Consider the following 19381-nt stretch of genomic DNA (forward strand, 5'->3'; position numbering starts at 1 on the left):
TAAAGATGACGCTGCTGTGTTGTTTTTAAAAATGGGAATGATTTTGTTGTTAGGGGGCGTTACTTAAATTAATTGCATCCTTAACAAAAGTCTTCTATTCTTGCACCTGACGTGGCATTAATTCTTGATGTTGATTATGTATATTATCACGCAGTGAAGTTTTAGGGAACTCAAAAACTATTTTAGACTTTCAAAACATATTTCAAAATTAATTAAATATTTCATAATTATAACGTTGCTATTCTTTTCAAATTCATAAAACGGATATCGAGTTCATTTACTTGCAAAATAAGCGTATTTGGCATTCTGCAGCAACGAGGCAGTAAGTGAAAACAATTATTTATTTACAAGCAGAATTTGACGCCAGTTCGATAGCTCTAGTCATTGGAAAAATTATTGAACTTCGCGAAGTCATCAGTAGGGACTTAGTCAGTTTTTTTCATATTGTTGGGCGTTGGTCCAGTATTGTAGTCGGTAGAAAGATGTTAGTTGGAAGAAAGTCTGCCCACTCGCTCCACGGCTTTTCTTTTTCATTGTGGTTGATTTTTTAAATTGTATATTGTGGGAAGTCCATGTGAAGTGAACAGCTCCATCGTTTTCTATCTATCGGCGACCATTGATAAGTGATGAAGTGGTATCCCATCCCGGTAAGAGTTGGAATTGGTGTCTCTTCCGGTTCAGAAACTATAACTTTGATCTGCTGTTCTATTTTGTTGGTTTTGGTTGAGCAAATATTTGATTTTTGTGGATACATCAGTGATTTATGGGTTATTTATTTTGATAGAAATCGTCGTCTTCATAATCAGCATTGTTTGTTGTGCTTTCTTGCTGTGCCTTACCCAAAAAAGAATCAGAAGAGTTAAAATTTGTTGATTCCTCTACTGTGCTAGTGCTAAGCTCTGCAGTTTCAATATTGCTTGTGTTTTCATACTATTCTTGATTATATTTAAAAAATTCTTTTGTACAGGCGATTCTTTAAGATCATTTACATTTGAAGTGTCTCTTTTTTCTTCATAGGTCTTTTTGAACTTTAATCTCTCTGAACCCATTTCTCATCATAATTTTGATCAACAATTACTACTACATGAAGGAAGACAACGTCCGAAAAGAATGCTGCAAACCCTTACTTTCCTCCGACCATTTTTCAATATAATTTTGATCNTGTGGGAACACTCGGTATAGCAGTAAACAATTCAAATGTGTAATAATTAAAGTTCATCATTTCTGCCGACTTAGTAAAATCGCGGTACAGTGCGGCTAACTAGGTCATAGACATTTACACACACATATGTAAACTGCTGAACTAACTATTGCCATTAAACTAATGTAAATAATTTTTGTATAAATAGCTTGTAAAGAATCGAATAAAATTAGTCTAACACCAGGCTCGCTATTATTCGAACGCTGATAAAGCGTCAACCCTTGGAAGCTGTGAACTGGTGCCAATCATCAATGATACAGATAATGTATCCAACGATATTATGAATCGGTTCTTCTCAGAACCACAACTTTGATAGTCACACCTTACTACGACCACACAGGGTGACTACAGTGGTGACTCCGACAACGAACGCATGATCAGTGATGAACTACGATTGGTGACCACAGCCGCAACCTTTTGAGGATGACCTGCCGCCGTCACACATTCTCCACCGGCCGATCCTCATCAGGACTACATTGGTCATCCTGCGGAGCAGCGCAACCCTGCTCCTCAGCAAGCAGCATGTAAGCTAACAACACCGCCCAGGCCAGCCGCAACGTAACGCCCAACCTTGCCACAACACACCGCCGTTCACCATGTCCCTTGACCGACTTGAAGTCAAATTGCCACCCTTCGTGCCATCCGACCCCGAACTCTGGTTTTGCATGGTCGACCGCAGTTTTGAGGCCTACGGAATTACGCCCGAATCAACAAAGTTTGGGTATGTACTAGGCAACCTTGACCCTCACTATGCGGCGGAAGTGCGTGAAATCATTGTCAATCCCCCGGCGACTGAACCATATGCCACCATCAGGGCAGCACTCATTCGTCGGCTGGGCATCTCCCAAGAAACACGGATGAAACAACTCCTCGAGCCAGGAGATTTGGGAGACAGGAAATCCATGCAATTTCTGTGCCATCTACGCGGTCTGGCCGGAACCACTATGTCGGACAATTTACTGCGAACCATTTGGTCAAGTCGTCTTCCTTTTAATATTCAAGCCATCATCGCAACTATGCGCAATAAGAATCTGGATGAAACAGCAGAGGTAGCTGATTACATCATGGAAGCAACGCAAACACAGTTCATGATAGCAGCTACAGCCACACCTACTTTCCAGCACCATACCATCCAACAACTAGCCAACATGGTACATACCCTCCAGATGGATCTGAACAACATGAGACGACACATGGCAAGAAAATTGAAGAACCAACACTGTTCAAATTCACGCAGTTCTCTACCCCGACAGCGTTCCAACCACAATATTAGGGCAAATGGTCAAGGGCAAGGCACACTAGCGCATCCCACCATGACGGATGACAACAGGAAATTAACCAAGCAACCACGTATGGCAACGACAAGTGAGGTCCACACAGCGCAGCGTCGCCTATTTGTAACGGACAGAGCCACAAACCAAAAATTTCTGGTCGGCACCGGTGCAGATATCTGCGTGTATCCCAAGTCACTAATACCTGGGCCACGTCAGAAATCCACATTCACGCCACAAGCAGCGAAAGGCACCAACATACCGACCTATGGCACTATTATTCTGTCGCTCAACCTAGGCCTACGAAGATGTTTCCCATGGCGTTTCATTATAGCCGACGTCACCAAACCAATTATCGGTGCAGACTTCCTTGCGCACTACCAACTGCTGGTAGATTTAAGCAACCAACGACTCTTGGATCGACTGACAAAAGAATAATGTGTTCAACTAATTGTTTTCTCACTTTATCTAGTGCTGGTTGTTGGGGCAACAGATTCAGAGAATTTTCAACATTTTTGATCACAGTTATAACGTCTTTATCTTGTAATTTCTCCTTTTCTACGTTGAATTGTGGTCCAAGGGAAACTACATTTTTGACATGCTCGGGAATGTCTAAATCAGTCAGATTAACTTACCATTTTTTCTTGTATTGGTTGTTATCATTAGGATCAACGAGAACACGGTATTTCTTCTTTCTCAAAAAATATAATTTTTTTGCGTGTGTTAGATGACAGGTATTATTAATTCTATCGATTTTCGGTCGAAAAAAAGTATTAAAATCATTAAGAAGATTGCTCGAAATGGTTCCGCGTAGTTTTTCTTCTACTTTGACGATATTTTTCTCAAGGAATTCGATATGCGTGTTATAGTATTCAATTTGGAGGTTGAGCACTCTTTGTTTAACCATCGTCATAAGTTTTTGGTACTTATGATTCGTTCTGTTGGCACGGAACTGGATATGACTAAGGCTGCAACTAATATTATCAATGAAGTTCGGTGTCAAGTCCTCAGTTCTGCATGATAGAAGAAAGGTGCGTCGACGTAAACTTTTTGTCAAGGCAATCCTGATGTTAAGTAATTTTTTCATCATGGATGTAGTTTCCCAGTTGAGCTGGATCGTGATTGTGTTTAGGAAAATGGTTTCTCCTCGTAGGTCTATCTCATCATTTATCCGTGGTAACATATTTGCAGGCATATCCACGTTGTATTAAATTTATTAATTGAATCTAATTTCGTTGGTGTTCAAAATTCAAATTGTAAAAAATGACTATAATCTCGCCAAATAACCAACGATGTGTTCTATATTTGAAATTTCTTTATTGTAAAGGCATAAAAGCGACGTTTCGACTGTCTATTTCAGTCATTTTCAAGCTACAAAATTTAAAATTACAATAGTAAGTTTCCATTATTCAATCACAACATTTTAACAAAAGTAATAAAACAAAAAATTATACCTCGAATTTCTATCATTGCTTGCAACTAANAGAAGATTAAAAACCAGAATCAAAGAACATATAACAAACATTTCACAAAAACCGGAACGTCATACAATAGTCACTGAACATAGAATAAACAATAATCACAATTTCAAATGGGACCAGGTTAAAATTTTAGAAAAAGAACCTAATGAGAAAAAAAGATTAATTTCAGAAATGATACATATTAAGAAAAACAAAAATTGTATTAATGCGCAAACTGACACTGATAATTTGAATAATGTGTATTTACCATTACTTACGTGAGACATCCAGTGCTTTACAAACCTTGCCTCTTGACATATCGATAGTTTGACTCTAAACACTACCAAAAACTGACTGTGATAAATTTATTTATTGTTACTATTTATTAAATAAGACAAAGTTTGTTAATATGAAAACCCTTGTTAAAACCAATTGTGATACTAGTCGACATTAGATGCAAGCAATAATAGAAATTCGAGGTATAATTTTTTGTTTTATTACTTTTGTTAAAATGTTGTGATTGAATAATGGAAACTTACTATTGTAATTTTAAATTTTGTAGCTTGAAAATGACTGAAATAGACAGTCGAAACGTCGCTTTTATGCTTTTACAATAAAGAAATTTCAAATATAGAACACATCGTTGGTTATTTGGCGAGATTAGAGTCATTTTTTACAATTTGAATTTTGAACACCAACGAAATTAGATTCAATTAATAAATTTAATACAACGTGGATATGCCTGCAAATATGTTACCACGGATAAATGATGAGATAGACCTACGAGGAGAAACCATTTTCCTAAACACAATCACGATCCAGCTCAACTGGGAAACTACATCCATGATGAAAAAATTACTTAACATCAGGATTGCCTTGACAAAAAGTTTACGTCGACGCACCTTTCTTCTATCATGCAGAACTGAGGACTTGACACCGAACTTCATTGATAATATTAGTTGCAGCCTTAGTCATATCCAGTTCCGTGCCAACAGAAAGAATCATAAGTACCAAAAACTTATGACGATGGTTAAACAAAGAGTGCTCAACCTCCAAATTGAAGACTGTAACGCATATCAAATTCCTTGAGAAAAACATCGTCAAATTAGAAGAAAAACTACGCGGAACCATTTCGAGCAATCTTCTTAATGATTTTAATACTNTAAATATAATTTATTGTAATCGACTCAGAGTAGTTTATGAGGTGTTAATTAATTTAAAAGAGTGACGAACTTTTTTCTATGTAAAATTTATTGTAATCGACTCAAAGTAATTTATGTGGTGTTATTTAATTTAAATGTGTGACGAACAAAAAAGGGTAACACGCAGTCAGAAAAAATCGAGCTCGGAGGCAAACGTTGAACAAATAAGTAACAAAAATAATCAGGGGGCAACAAATTCGAAAGAGTTCAGACCAACACACAGCAGCACTACTACAGATCCTTTCACACCTCAATCATCCTTGTCTAGGAGTCCACCACGACAATCTCCATCTATTTTTACATTTGAATTACCTGAAGTATATCAGGCACCGAATTCTAACTCTACTCAATTAAAAATTACACCAGCCCCTACTTACACGCCACAGAACGCTGAAAAATAACACAAACACCCGAGTCACCCACTGTTGTATTGGTGTAAAGCACGACAAAGTGCATGTGTGCCGGCAAGTATACGAGTTATGGGGATGTATCGATCCGCGTACCCGCGCCGAATATAGAACCATATAAGGAAAGGTATGAAGGTGCGTCAGTACAGTACTGAGACGGCAGCTTAGAGGAAAGGNCCTGTTCCATAAAGCTTTCAAACGTTTGGTAAAGTTCACCACTCCGATAATAGCCATGAAGTTTGAACCAGTTTCGGCTGACTCTTATTTCTAGTAGAGATACGTTAGATATTAAGAATTTTGGTATATTCAGAAGAAAACAATTTCTACCATCATCTGGCCTATATCTAAACGAATTTAACGTATTCTATCATCTTAACATATATTTAGGCGAGTTTTCTATTTATTTTTTGTGTGAGTGCACTTATCCTTCGAATATTTTGTTCATGTGGTACAGCAGTACACCGACGATTGTATAATATTTTTTACGCAGTGATGGTTAAGATGGACAAAGAGGAAGGGAACAAAGAGGAGTGTGGCGATATGGTTCCTCAAGTTAAACTGAATACACTTCATGTACCTGGAAAGGAATCGTTCTGTATCTGCCATACATCACGACTGTGCTGGGAATAAAAGAAAACTATGTAGCACTACTATAGTATTTCTGTCACATTTTAACCCATTACAGTTAATGGACAGTGTTTTAAGGTAGTACTCTCGTTACCACAAGTGTCAAATGACTGCTCTGTTATTTGACTTTCGTAGTACATTACATTTGGCAACGCCGCGTAAAAGCAAAAGAGACAGAAGTATGCTTACAGTAACTCTCCTAGTGTTCGCCGGTCTTATTAATAATGCATGCGAAAGAGTTGGGAATAGATAATGACAAAGCACATGATATTCTCTATTACGTAAGCATTTTAGATAAGATTTTACAAAAATTAAATATTATACTTCGCTCTTTACTGAATTGGGATGATGCTTGCAATAAAATAATTTTTTTCCAAAATTTGCCTAGCCCAGTGAAAAACCTTTAGTTATTAAAAGATAGTACATCAACTGGTATGAAAAAAAAATGGCTGCTGCAAACGTGACATAAGAAATGCATATAAAACGAGTAAATAGGCATATATACAACTTTCAGGTAAGGAGAATGGTGCTGTGAAAGTTACCAATTTGAAACAAGAGAATAAAATTAAATAAAAAAATTTTCAATATTTTAGTTTGTTTATGCAATAACATATATTTTGTGTTATATGTCATTTTATGTAATAAATTTAGCTGTATTAATGAAAAGTACTTGTCNTTTCCAAATTTTGCTTAACACAAATACCTAGGAAATTTGACACTAATCCCATGCTCTTTCATTTCAAATTCTGGTTTTAATTTGTCTTTTAATTGTGAAATATGTTACTCAATTGATCCAAACAAATAAATGTCATCTACATATAACAAAACATACAATCCATCTTTCCCATTGCACCTTTTAAACAAATATGAGTCACAATTTGGCTTCGAAAAACCTTCTCTGGCCATAACAGTATTAAATTTTGTGTAACAGCACTTTGGTGAGCTTTTAAGTCCATATAATGATGTAGTCACCCTGACTGTGTAGTCGTAGTAAGAGGTGACTATCAAAGTTGTGGTTCTGAGAAGAACCGATTATAATATCGTTGGACGCATTATCTGCATCATTGATGATTGGCACAAAATCACAGCTTCCAAGGGTTGACACTTTATCAGCATCCGAATAATAGTGAGCTTGGTGTTAGACTAATTTATTCAGATATTTACAAAACTTCAACGCAATTCGTTTTATTGTTCTTTTATTGTTTGTTTTTATTTTGCATTAAAATTAGTATATTTAATCTTTACTTTTTGTTTAATTTTATATTTTTTTATTCTAATGTTTATTATAAATAGTTTTGTTAATTATTATTAATAAGTGTTACTTTATGTGCGGCCCACCAAAAAATTTTAAAATTTAAATTGGCCCGTTGATTAAAAAGGTTGCTCATCCCTGGTGTAGATTATGACAAGAAAAAAACGATAACCGGCGGTAAAGTGCAGAGGGGTGTATTTGGGCGTATACTTGGTATATCTATTGACCACAAAGTCGATATAGTCAAAATTTTTTCGTATCCCATAACTCCAGTTCGATTATCAATGTGCCATTTTGATGATGGCATTTGTAAGACTCAAGAATCCATTTTAATGAAAACTTTAGAAAAAGGAGTTGAACGTGATCCACCGTCTCATATAGATATTTTAGTAATTGATGGATGCTACCTACTTCATTAATATAAGTCTTGCCTAGTAAAGGGCGCGTTTTTTGAGACTGCGGTGTGTTCAATTTTTGGAAGCCGTTAATCTTTTCATTAAGAAGGTGTGTTCTGATAATATTCTTTCGAGGAGAAAAATGGCTTCAAGAAAATTAAAATAATATCTTTTGTAGTTAAGTTAGTGTACTTATTATTTTAACTTCTGTTATGTTGATTTTATTGTTTGCTTTTTAGTATTACCTAACGTAACCTTATTGTTCAAGTATTAAATTGCAGAAAGCTGGTAAATACGAAGAATACGGTTCTATTTTCCACGATTGGTTGAGAAAGGGGTTCATGGAGCGTGTTAAAACGGCACCTTATCTTAAAAATAGAGCACTCGCAGATACAGTTGAAACTAAAACACCGTATGAAATATTTTTCAAAATAAAACCAAATGTAAAGTATTTGAGATTGTATGGCAGTAAAGTTTTTGTACGGATACCAGAACAGTTAAGAAAATCTAAATGGGACAATAAAGCAAATCGAGGAATTTTGTTGGGTTATACTGACATGGGCTACAGAGTGTTAGTAAATAATAGAGTGATTGATGCAAGACATGTAGACATTATAGAAGAAAATGTAAAGTGTATATGTTTTAGTGATGAGGAAAAGGTAAATGATACTCGTAGTGAATTAGTATTACCTAACGTAACCTTATTGTTCAAGTATTGGAACAATGAGCATGATAGGGTTCAAATATTTTTCGTTTTTTAAACTTGCTTATCTTATCATTTTATTACCTTACCTCCAGTCACGCTAAAATAATTAAATTGCATTAAAATCAGGTAATTAAAATAAATAATTAACAAATTACCGATGTAACATAAATGGTGAAGACACCGTTTCCAAATCGACCGTGACAGAATTTTCTTTATTTGTTCCTTAATAATGTCCATAAAAACAATTCTATAATCATCCAGCGTTCTTAAAACAAATGTATTTGTATTTTCTTTTTCCCTTTGGAAAACTTTATCAGTTGTCTGCTCTATTATAGTTTGTAAACGATCCGTGCTACTTGCAATTTTGGAATCAATCGTTGTTTGAACAGATGCAATAACATGATCGATCCTGTTGTAACTTGTTATCAAAGCAATTTTTATTTACAGTATCGTTAGGATTAATGGGAGATTTCACGTTACATTCATCCAGGTCACCTTCTGTAGTAAACATGAAACAGAATTTTGTAATTTTGTTAATATTTACTGGTGATGACATTGGTCCACCACCACCACCAGCAATATCTGTAGAGCATTTTGACTGACCGAATTTGTTTACACTCATTCTAGCATTGATTCTAACTTACTACTGTGTCAAATAGAAAGTAGGGTAATTTATTCGTTTTAAATAATCAGCCCGCCTCCCTCAATTCAGAAATTATTGACGCTATTTCACTTGTATGAGAATGATTGTCGGCTTCTTCCGAAGCTAAAAGCAACCTTAGTCGGTCAACTATTTCATTAATGTCGTCAAAATAAACATACTTGATAGGTTTCTTGTTATATACCATGTTTAAATTTAGTCCTTTGGCATTGTTTTTACTTATTTGTTTACTAGACAGGTATCTTGGCAGTCTTGTATTAGGTGTTAGTAATTGTGTTCGAAATAATGGCTGTATTATTTCGGTATATTTAAAAGATCTCCCCGCTCTTATTCGTTTTTTTGGGTTAAAATCATGTCGATGTGCGTTTGTTAATTCTAATATCTCTTTACAATTTTTATAAGTCGTGTTTTTTGTAACCGGTAGGTGTTTTTTGAATATTAATTCAAATAAACCTGGTGTTCCACGGAAGAGAACATTCTTTACTTTTATGTTACTGTCATCATCAATTACCAATTCACTATATCTCCCATAAGCAATTTATTAATTGTATGATTGAAATTAATGCCATACGTGGTGTCGAATTCATTCAGACTATCTTTTAAAAATCCCTCTGTATATCCTCTTGCTAATAGCTTATATGAGACGAACGAACGTTTTTCTGCTTACACATTTGAATAGGATTTGACAAAAAACAAATATCAGGTCGGCAACTTACAATATTAAAAACAGTGTTGTCAACCTTTTTACAGTTGACCAACATTATTTAATATAATATTAACGTGTTTGCATTGCTATATTTATTTATTATAACACCCCTTCTCAATGAAAATTCATTTTATTTTAATTAACACAAGTTTATAGTTGCGATCATAAAACTACACTTATTTAAATGTTTTATAAATAATTCTCTACTTAAAGACTTGGTTAACATGTCCGCAGGTTGGTCTTTGGTACTAACATAGTTAATAGAAATTTTATTTTGTCTTACTAATTCTTTTACAAAATGGTATCGAATATCGACATGTTTTAACCGTTTTATTGTATATGTCTTAGCGTTTAACAACATCCAGTTAACATTTCTTTATAGTTGTCCATAATTAACCCTTTAAGAACACTTTCCAAATAATCATGTTGATCTAGTTCTGTAATTCCTGTTTCCAAATTTTGCGAATACCTAGGAAATTTGACACTAATCCCATGCTTTTCATTTCAAATTCTGATTTTAATTTGTCTTTTAATTGTGAAATATGTTCCTCAATTGATTCAAACAACAAAATGTCATCTACATATAACAACACATACAATCTATTTTTCCCATTGCACCTTTTAAAAAAACATGAGTCACAATTTATTTCAAAAAACCTTCTCTGGCCATAACAGTATTAAATTTTGTGTAACAGCACTTTGGTGAGCTTTTAAGTCCATATAATGATGTAGTCACCCTGACTGTGTAGTCGTAGTAAGAGGTGACTATCAAAGTTGTGGTTCTGAGAAGAACCGATTATAATATCGTTGGACGCATTATCTGCATCATTGATGATTGGCACAAAATCACAGCTTCCAAGGGTTGACACTTTATCAGCATCCGAATAATAGTGAGCTTGGTGTTAGACTAATTTATTCAGATATTTACAAAACTTCAACGCAATTCGTTTTATTGTTCTTTTATTGTTTGTTTATGTTTTGCATTAAAATTTGTAGATTTAATCTTTACTCTTTTTTTCTAATGTTTATTATAAATAAGATTTTATAAATTATTAATAAATGTTCCATTATGTGCGGCCCACCAAAAAATTTTAAAATTTAAATTGGCCCGTTGATTAAAAAGGTTGCTCATCCCTGGTGTAGATTATGACAAGAAAAAAACGATAACCGGCGGTAAAGTGCAGAGGGGTGTATTTGGGCGTATACTTGGTATATCTATTGACCACAAAGTCGATATAGTCAAAATTTTTTCGTATCCCATAACTCCAGTTCGATTATCAATGTGCCATTTTGATGATGGCATTTGTAAGACTCAAGAATCCATTTTAATGAAAACTTTAGAAAAAGGAGTTGAACGTGATCCACCGTCTCATATAGATATTTTAGTAATTGATGGATGCTACCTACTTCATTAATATAAGTCTTGCCTAGTAAAGGGCGCGTTTTTTGAGACTGCGGTGTGTTCAATTTTTGGAAGCCGTTAATCTTTTCATTAAGAAGGTGTGTTCTGATAATATTCTTTCGAGGAGAAAAATGGCTTCAAGAAAATTAAAATAATATCTTTTGTAGTTAAGTTAGTGTACTTATTATTTTAACTTCTGTTATGTTGATTTTATTGTTTGCTTTTTAGTATTACCTAACGTAACCTTATTGTTCAAGTATTGGAACAATGAGCATGATAGGGTTCAAATATTTTTCGTTTAGAAAATGTAACCACTATTTTTAGATGTATTTGCAATGTAATTGTCAATATATATATATATTTATTTTTTCAATTTATTTTTTTTCTAGACCCCTAACTATAGAACAGTTTACTGCCATGAAGAGAATATCTGGAAAGCCGACATTTATATGGAACTGCCGATTGATGGTGATGAAAGTGAAGAAGTGGTGATGAAGATGATTGTTCAGATGTAAATCGATTTGGTGGTGGACAGTTGAGAGCTGGGGCCAGTGCAAAAATTACGCATCAAGGAATGTCATTCAGATTGGGCGAAGAAGGCAACGACGAAGAAGAAGAAGAGTTATATCAGCGACATAGGAAAAAGTAAGAAAGAAAAGTCCAGAATGAAACAGAGATTCAGAATGAAAATATTCCAAGGCATGCTTCTGAAATAGAAAGTGACGAGGAGATGAATATGCCATTATCTAAGCTAAGAAATAAGTTACCTTTTGGAGAAGTAATTAGAGAATGGCACAAAGGTGTCGAGTTGAAATCGACTTTTTCAACATTTATTCCTTCGAAAAGTACTTCTCAGGTGCTAGATGATGCGGTTTCTTGTTTTGATTTTTTTTTGTTGAAGAAACAATGTTACTTCTTACAGAAATGACCTGCTATTATGGACAAAATCAAAAACATCATCCAAATTTTGTAGTGACTGCTAATGAATTTCGTTGCTTTGTTGCCATTCTATTACTATCGGATTACTCTACAGTGTCAAGATGGCGCATTTGGTGGGAAATTGGAAGTGAAACTGAAAATACTTCTGTCGTAAACGCAATACGTCGAAATCGTTTTGAATTAATAAAACAGCAACAAAAACAAACAATGCTAAACAAGAGATTTTTACACTTTGCAGAGAACCAAGAACGCATTGATGAAAGATTGGTGCCATATTTTGATCGCCATGGAGTTAACCAATTTTTGAACGGAAAATCAAATAGGTTTGACTACAAAATGTGGTGCATGTGAAGAACTCTTATCTAACTAAGTTTTGAGCCATACCAAGGAGGTTTGCAAAAGTGGAATAAAGTTTCTGTTGGCCTGGGTGGGTCAGTGGTGTTGCACTTTTCGTTAACTTACTTTCAACTCTTCCATTTAAAATTTATAGCGATCGTTTCTTTTCGTCACTAAAACTAGTACATAGACTAAAGCAGAATGGTATTAGTTATACCGGTACCATAAAGTACAACAGAATTGAAGTGCCAAATTTTGCAGTGATGTCAAGGGTGAATTAATAGTTACAGCGTGGCATGGCAATTGAATTGTTTTGACAGTAAGTAGCTGCGACAGTTCACACGAAGAAAAAAAGTAGATAGGTGGATATCGTCACGAAAAAAGAAGTTAGCTGCAAGTCAGCCACTGGTAGTTTCCCAATATAATAAATTTATGGGTACTGTAGATCGGATAGTTCAAAACATTGACAACTATCGAGTTGGTATTAGATCAAAAAAATGGTGGTGGCCTATATTTACTTTTTGTCTCGATGTGTCAGTTCATAACGGATGGCAGCTTTGAAGAAAACAGATTGTTTAAACCAATTTTCAAAATTATAGTCAAGCACCAATCAGAGGTGGGCATTCTACAATAACAAAACCATTACCTTCCAGAGTTTCAGATCATTCGATTTGATCAAACTCAGCATTGGCTTGTCCCAGTGCCAAACAAAATCGTTGCGCATATTGCAAAAAAATACTACAAAGATATGCAGTAAGTGCCATTTGAATTTACACGGAGATTGCTTTGTTCCTTTTCAAAATTAATAAGTGAATTAATAAAATTATTATGTTATTTTTAAGTTTTTTGAAAAAAAATAATAGTTATTTTTATTGTTTTATTTAAACGGTTCGGTTTAGTTCATTTTTTTTGTTAGAAATGTGTTGATTATTTGTCCAATAAAATACTTTTTTATAAGGCAGTGGTAGTCTCATACATGCTCATTGTTTTGGCCCAAGTTATGGCTAAGAAACCTAAAAACAGTTAAAAATACCAATTTTTTACAAAACACCAGACAAAATAATAACTCGAGCAAAAAAACGGGTTAAAAACATGACAACCCCCACCTGTAGATATTGAATGGTATCGGAAATAATGCAAGATATGTTGATGTCACTACCACTCCTTATATATTTAATTAATTCTTCATGTTAAGGGTAGAAACTAAGTTCCTTAATTCCAGCAGCTCACCATTTTCGCTGGGTGGAAACGTTCTTCATTGAAAGACAAACTTTTTTTATGGAAACATTTTCCGGTTATCTGACAACCTTCATAAACTTTTTGGGGCTAAAAGTATAGGGTTTAACCACGTAAAAAAATACTCTCATACTTTTTGTGTGGGATCATTTTATTTACTGTTAAACACATTTTACAAGAGGAACACTTTTTTATATTTTCACTGCTTCTACTTTTTTATTTTTTTTTGAATTTCGATACTTCTCGTTGGGGAGTATCTTTGAACAACAAAATTTCAAATCGGTGTTTGAGTAACTTCAACCTTTTTTTTTTTAATTTTTTTAACTTGAATTAAAGCTGTAAATGTACTAATTCCTCACAAAAATAAATTAAAATATGATCGCTAACAGTTTAAGACTTAGAGCACATAGAGTAGATACACATAGCTTGAGCACTTTCTAAGCAATCGGGTTTATGCGCTGACATGCTAAAATACTACGCTATTAATATTTTATTCTTTCATTCTAATATGCAAAAATATAAAAATAAACGATATTTTTCAGATAAAATACAATTAACAATATAAATACTACATGCATCTGATATAGTAATGCAAGTTTATACAAAATAGTAATTTCAAAAACTATGATACGACGGTGAATATGGAATTTGACAAAACGAGTTCAAAATAAAGCGCGATGATAATGGATAACAATTTTATTCCAACGAGGTAACACAAGTAAAGTAATTAGTATAACCGTTGTTAATAGCGTAACCATAACAATATTTTCGGTTCTAAGTGTGTATTCCCACCTGAAACACACCAGTAACGCCATCTCGTAGCTATAAAAGTGTCATTAACAAATACAACACTAATTGTCGTTACTTGCTAGAAAGACACAGCTATATGACGCCGAACTATCTCGGTAATGTGTAAAAATCCGTTATTTTTAGTTGAAACTTTGACCGCTCATCAACTGGACGCGTTACTATTTCCTATTTTTTTAAATATGGCACCCTACGGTGATCGGTGTTCCTCTTGACTCGTCATAAAAAACGTGTGAAAATTAGAAAAATATCTAAAACATTAAGTGAAAAATAGACAATTTCGCCTGATGTTTATGTGTATGAGTCGTGCAGAACACGGCTGTTACGAGACGTGGTTAATCTAACATCTAGAACTATCATGCTTCTTTTATCATATAAAAGTGCCTACAAATGATGATGTGTGCCAATCCAACGCCGAAATGTCATTTAATTTCTACAAAGACAGCAAAATCTGCAAATGAGCGTTGCTCTTCCTGTCCTGGTTTTAGCGGAATACATGATCATTTAAAAATGGTATTTGATGAAAATCAAGTGACAAATATTAGTTTGAAAAATGGGAAAGTACAGACCGTTTCACGATAGCCACCCAAGTGCTTTCTACTGACGATTCTGTTGACTATTTGTCTAACGCTTTGGACATTTTGAAGCCGCATGCTCATATCGCTGAACAACAAGCGCTTTATTTTAAAACACTGAAGGAAACCATCTCTGAAGGTGAAATTCTCGTTCAATGTGACTTTGCCGAAAATTATAGTTTTGTCGAGCCACACNATGCAAGACATGTAGACATTATAGAAGAAAATGTAAAGTGTATATGTTTTAGTGATGAGGAAAAGGTAAATGATACTCGTAGTGAAATTATCACAGATGAAGCGTATCAAAGTCAGAATACTCGAAATACCAGTGACTTTGAAGAACCTGAACAAAATATTAGTGATACTGAAAACAGCGAACCAAATACAATTAATATTAATGATAGTGAACCAAATACAATTAATGTTAATGATGAGACTGAATGTAACTTAAGACGTTCTACTAGAGAGCCAAAACCGAATAGTCGTTATTTTAACGAAAATACTGTTCAATATGTCTATGTAAACTTTTGTAATGCAGTCGTTCCTGGTACAGTTAAGGAAGCGATGCAAATGAGCGATTCTGAAAATTGGAAAAAGGCGATGGATAGTGAAATTTGTAGTCTTGAACAGAATAATACTTGGAAACTAGTCGAAAAACCAAAAGATAAGAAAATTATAGATGTAAAATGGATTTTCAGAAAGAAAAATGAGAAAACATATAAAGCTAGGTTAGTTGTTAGAGGCTTTCAACAAGAAGATTATATAGATAACATTTATTCTCCTGTTGTAAAAGTACAAACATTTAAATTATTACTTGCGATTTGTTGTCAAAGTGGGTATATTATTGACCAGTTGGACGTTGAAACAGCGTTTTTGAATGGAAAAATAAATACAGAAGTCTATGTAAATCAGCCTGAGGGGTTTGATGATAAATCAGGTAGAGTTTATAAATTGTTAAAGTCTTTGTATGGCTTAAGAGAAAGTCCAAGGTCATGGTATGAATGTTTTAACGAGTTCATGTATAAATTAAAATTTACAAGAAGCAAATATGACTATTGTTTGTATGTGAAATGTCAAAATGACGTATATATCTATGTAATATTGTTCGTAGATGATTTGCTGATATGTAGTCAAAGCCAAAAGGCAATTTAAGATGTAAAATTAAAATTGTCTAAACGATTTAAAATGAGAGACATGGGTAAAACAGGAACTTATGTTGGAATAGATATTGACTATGATATTATAAACAATAAAATGACATTTTGTCAAAAAATTATATAGAGTCTTTGGCAATTAAGTATAATTTGGAAAAAGCTAAATTGTATAACACACCCATGGAAACTAATTTAAAGCTAAAACCTGCGAAAATTCCAAATCCAAATATAAAATATAGAAATCTAATTGGCGAACTCTTATATATAAGTACAGGCACTCGTCCTGATATAGCGTATAGCGTTAACTATTTAAGTCGTTTTCAAAACTCTTATGACGAAACACATTATAAATATGCTCTTAGAATCTTGAAATATTTGTATGCAACTAAAGATCTGAAAGTAAGCATATAGAGATGGATGAGCTCACAAATACTATCATTGATTTTTTGTCGAGCGACGAAATGCAGGAGGCTGCCATCCAAAAAGAATACGATGATAAGGACGCGTATACTTGTAAGTTTTTACAACGCAAATATAAGTTTGACGCGCGCGTAGTTCAAAAAAGTAACGCGCGAACAGGGAATCAACCCGTAAAAAGAAGCCGTATAAATTGTAAACGTTAGAAATAAAAAAGTTCGGTGGAGATGTACGAGATTAGCTCAAGTTTTGGAGTGGATTTAAAAAGATACACGAAGACTCAAACATAGTCGGCGAGGATAAATTTCAGTTGTTACAGCAATCCATAGTACCAGGATCACCCGCAGAAGAGCTTGTTGATAGCTATCCACCAACAAGTGATAACTATCCATGTGTAATCAATAGTTTGAAACAACGATATGGCCGTGATGATCTACAGATAGAAGTGTATGTGAGGCAGCTGCTTCAATTGAGAATGCAGTGTCCTCCGAAAAATTGCCATTATCTAGGTTGTACGACAAGATCGAATCTCAATTACGCGCTTTAAGTACGCTCGGGGTAACCACAGATAAATGCGCGGCTATGCTTTTACCGTTGGTGGAATCTTCATTGCCCGAAGAAATATTGCGTGTGTGGCAAAGGTCGAGTGAGACCAGAAACGCGAGTGACAATGTAAACGCACCAGATATGTCAAAAACGCGATTGATGAAGTTAATCGATTTTTTAAAGGCGGAAGTAGAAGGTGATCAAAGAATCTGTTTAGCAGTCGAGGGCTTCACCCTGGCGGATAACGCGAATAAAGCAACGAGTGCCAGTAAACCGAGAGCGAAGCAAGAAACGAAAGATGTAGCCACTGCTCGAAATTTGATTGCTGTGAAAAGCCGAGATAAATCGTGTGTGTTTTGCGAAAAAACGAATCATGAAAGTGCTAACTGTTTTAAAGCGAAGAAGATGTCACTTTCGGAGATAAAAGAGGTGTTGAAGAGAAAACGCGCGTGCTACAACTGTTTGAACGTAGGCCATGCGGGTAAATTTTGTCGCGCGAACGTAAAGTGTACGAAATGTTCGCGACATCATGTCGATCTGACGTGTTACGATGAAGAAAAACGCTACACAGAAAATAGAGCAAACGCGCAAAGTTCGGTAGACGCCGTCAATGTGAAAAAGGAGTGCTCATTAACAACTTCTTCGAATGTACCAACTTGTTTTATGCAAACTCTAAAAGTAAAATTGTACACTGATACGAATGAATTGACAATGCGCGCGGTGATAGATAGCGGCTCGCAGAATTCTTATATTTTGAAAAGCGTTGCACGACAATTAAATTATGAACCGATTGGGAAGCAAAACGTGGTACATTTATTATTCGGCGATAAAAAATCGAGCGTCACTTCCCATAATAAATATTTAGTGCGCGTTGGAAATCTTGCAGATAGTTACTGGTGCTATTTTGAAGCGCTCGACGAGGATGAAATCTGTTCGGAAGTGCCGTCAGTAACAAAGGGAAGCTGGCTGCAAGAATTAGATCGCTTCAACATTAAATTAACAGATGTGGATAGCACCGAAAACACCGTGGGTCTTTTAATCGGTGAAGATGTAGCGGGTAAATTACTTACGGGACAAATACGTCAGCTCAAAAATGGCATGACAGCAATTGAGACATACCTGGGCTGGACGCTGATGGGTAAAGTACCCGTAATAAATGAAAGAGAGAATCTAGCCGTATCAGCAATCTCCATGTACGTAAATAGCAATATAATCGAAGACTTATGGTCTCTAGACGTTTTAGGGATTAAAGATCCAATTGAGCACAAGACACAAAAAAGACACGACGAGGAGGTGGAGATAGTGTTCAGACAGACGATAATAAAAAATGAAGAAGGCCGATATGAGGTGAAATTGCCGTGGCTCGAATCCCACCCTACGCTTGTGGATAATAAACATTTAGCCATACAACGTTTGCAAGCCATGGTTAATAAATTGCAGAAAGCTGGTAAATACGAAGAATACGGTTCTATTTTCCACGATTGGTTGAGAAAGGGGTTCATGGAGCGTGTACNTGGTGGGGAGGGTTCTGGGAGAGACTTTTTGGTGTCCTCAAACGTTTGTTAAGGCGCACTTTGAAAAAATCGTGTCTAAGTTACGAAGAAATGCTGACAACGCTTACCGATTGCGAGGCTGTGATCAATTCGCGACCTATTACCTTTATGTCAGACGGCTTCGAAGATACAATCCCCTTAAGCCCGTCAATGTTTTTGCAGGAAATAAGAGAAATCGGAGTGTTAGATTTAGATAAGATAGAACAACTCGATATGAGTAAGCGTTTTAAGTACCGTCTGAAGTTAAAAGAAGAGCTGCGCGATAGATTCAGGAGCGAATATTTGGGTGCATTGGCACACCAAAAGCGAAAACATTGTTACACTGTACCACGCGCAATTAAAATTGATGACATTGTATTGGTGGGCAGTGATAACACCAAACGTATGGATTGGCCACTAGCTCGAGTAAAAGAAATTTTTCGTGGTAAGGATGGTCAAGTTCGAGTAGTGCGTTTAATAACTGCGAACGGAGAAATCACGAGACCAATTGAACGTATTTATCCGCTTGAAATATGTTCAGAAAACGAA

At 35.1% G+C, this 19381-nt stretch overlaps 2 protein-coding genes across 2 annotated transcripts; both read left to right on the forward strand.

Moving 5' to 3' along the window:
• Positions 1–1797: 1797 nt before the first annotated feature.
• Positions 1798–11939, forward strand: LOC108738829. The gene is made up of 2 exons (XM_018472426.2): positions 1798–2782; positions 11800–11939. The coding sequence occupies exons 1-2, from the start codon at positions 1798–1800 to the stop codon at positions 11937–11939; spliced, it is 1125 nt and encodes a 374-aa protein (XP_018327928.2).
• Positions 11940–16750: 4811 nt separating this feature from the next.
• LOC112906029 lies at positions 16751–18866 on the forward strand. The gene is made up of 3 exons (XM_025979584.1): positions 16751–16850; positions 17236–17426; positions 17484–18866. The coding sequence occupies exons 1-3, from the start codon at positions 16751–16753 to the stop codon at positions 18864–18866; spliced, it is 1674 nt and encodes a 557-aa protein (XP_025835369.1).
• The last annotated feature ends 515 nt before the right edge of the window (positions 18867–19381 follow it).

Source organism: Agrilus planipennis, unplaced genomic scaffold (assembly GCF_000699045.2).
Source record: "Agrilus planipennis isolate EAB-ADULT unplaced genomic scaffold, Apla_2.0 scaffold218, whole genome shotgun sequence".
NCBI classification, from domain to species: domain Eukaryota; kingdom Metazoa; phylum Arthropoda; class Insecta; order Coleoptera; family Buprestidae; genus Agrilus; species Agrilus planipennis.

Coding starts and splice junctions, on each gene's coding strand:
- LOC108738829 (XM_018472426.2), top strand. CDS start 1,798: ATGTCCCTTGACCGACTTGAAGTCAAATTGCCACCCTTCGTGCCATCC. Junction 2,783..11,799: donor CAACCTAGGCCTACGAAGAT/GTTTCCCATGGC, acceptor ATGATTGTTCAG/ATGTAAATCGATTTGGTGGT.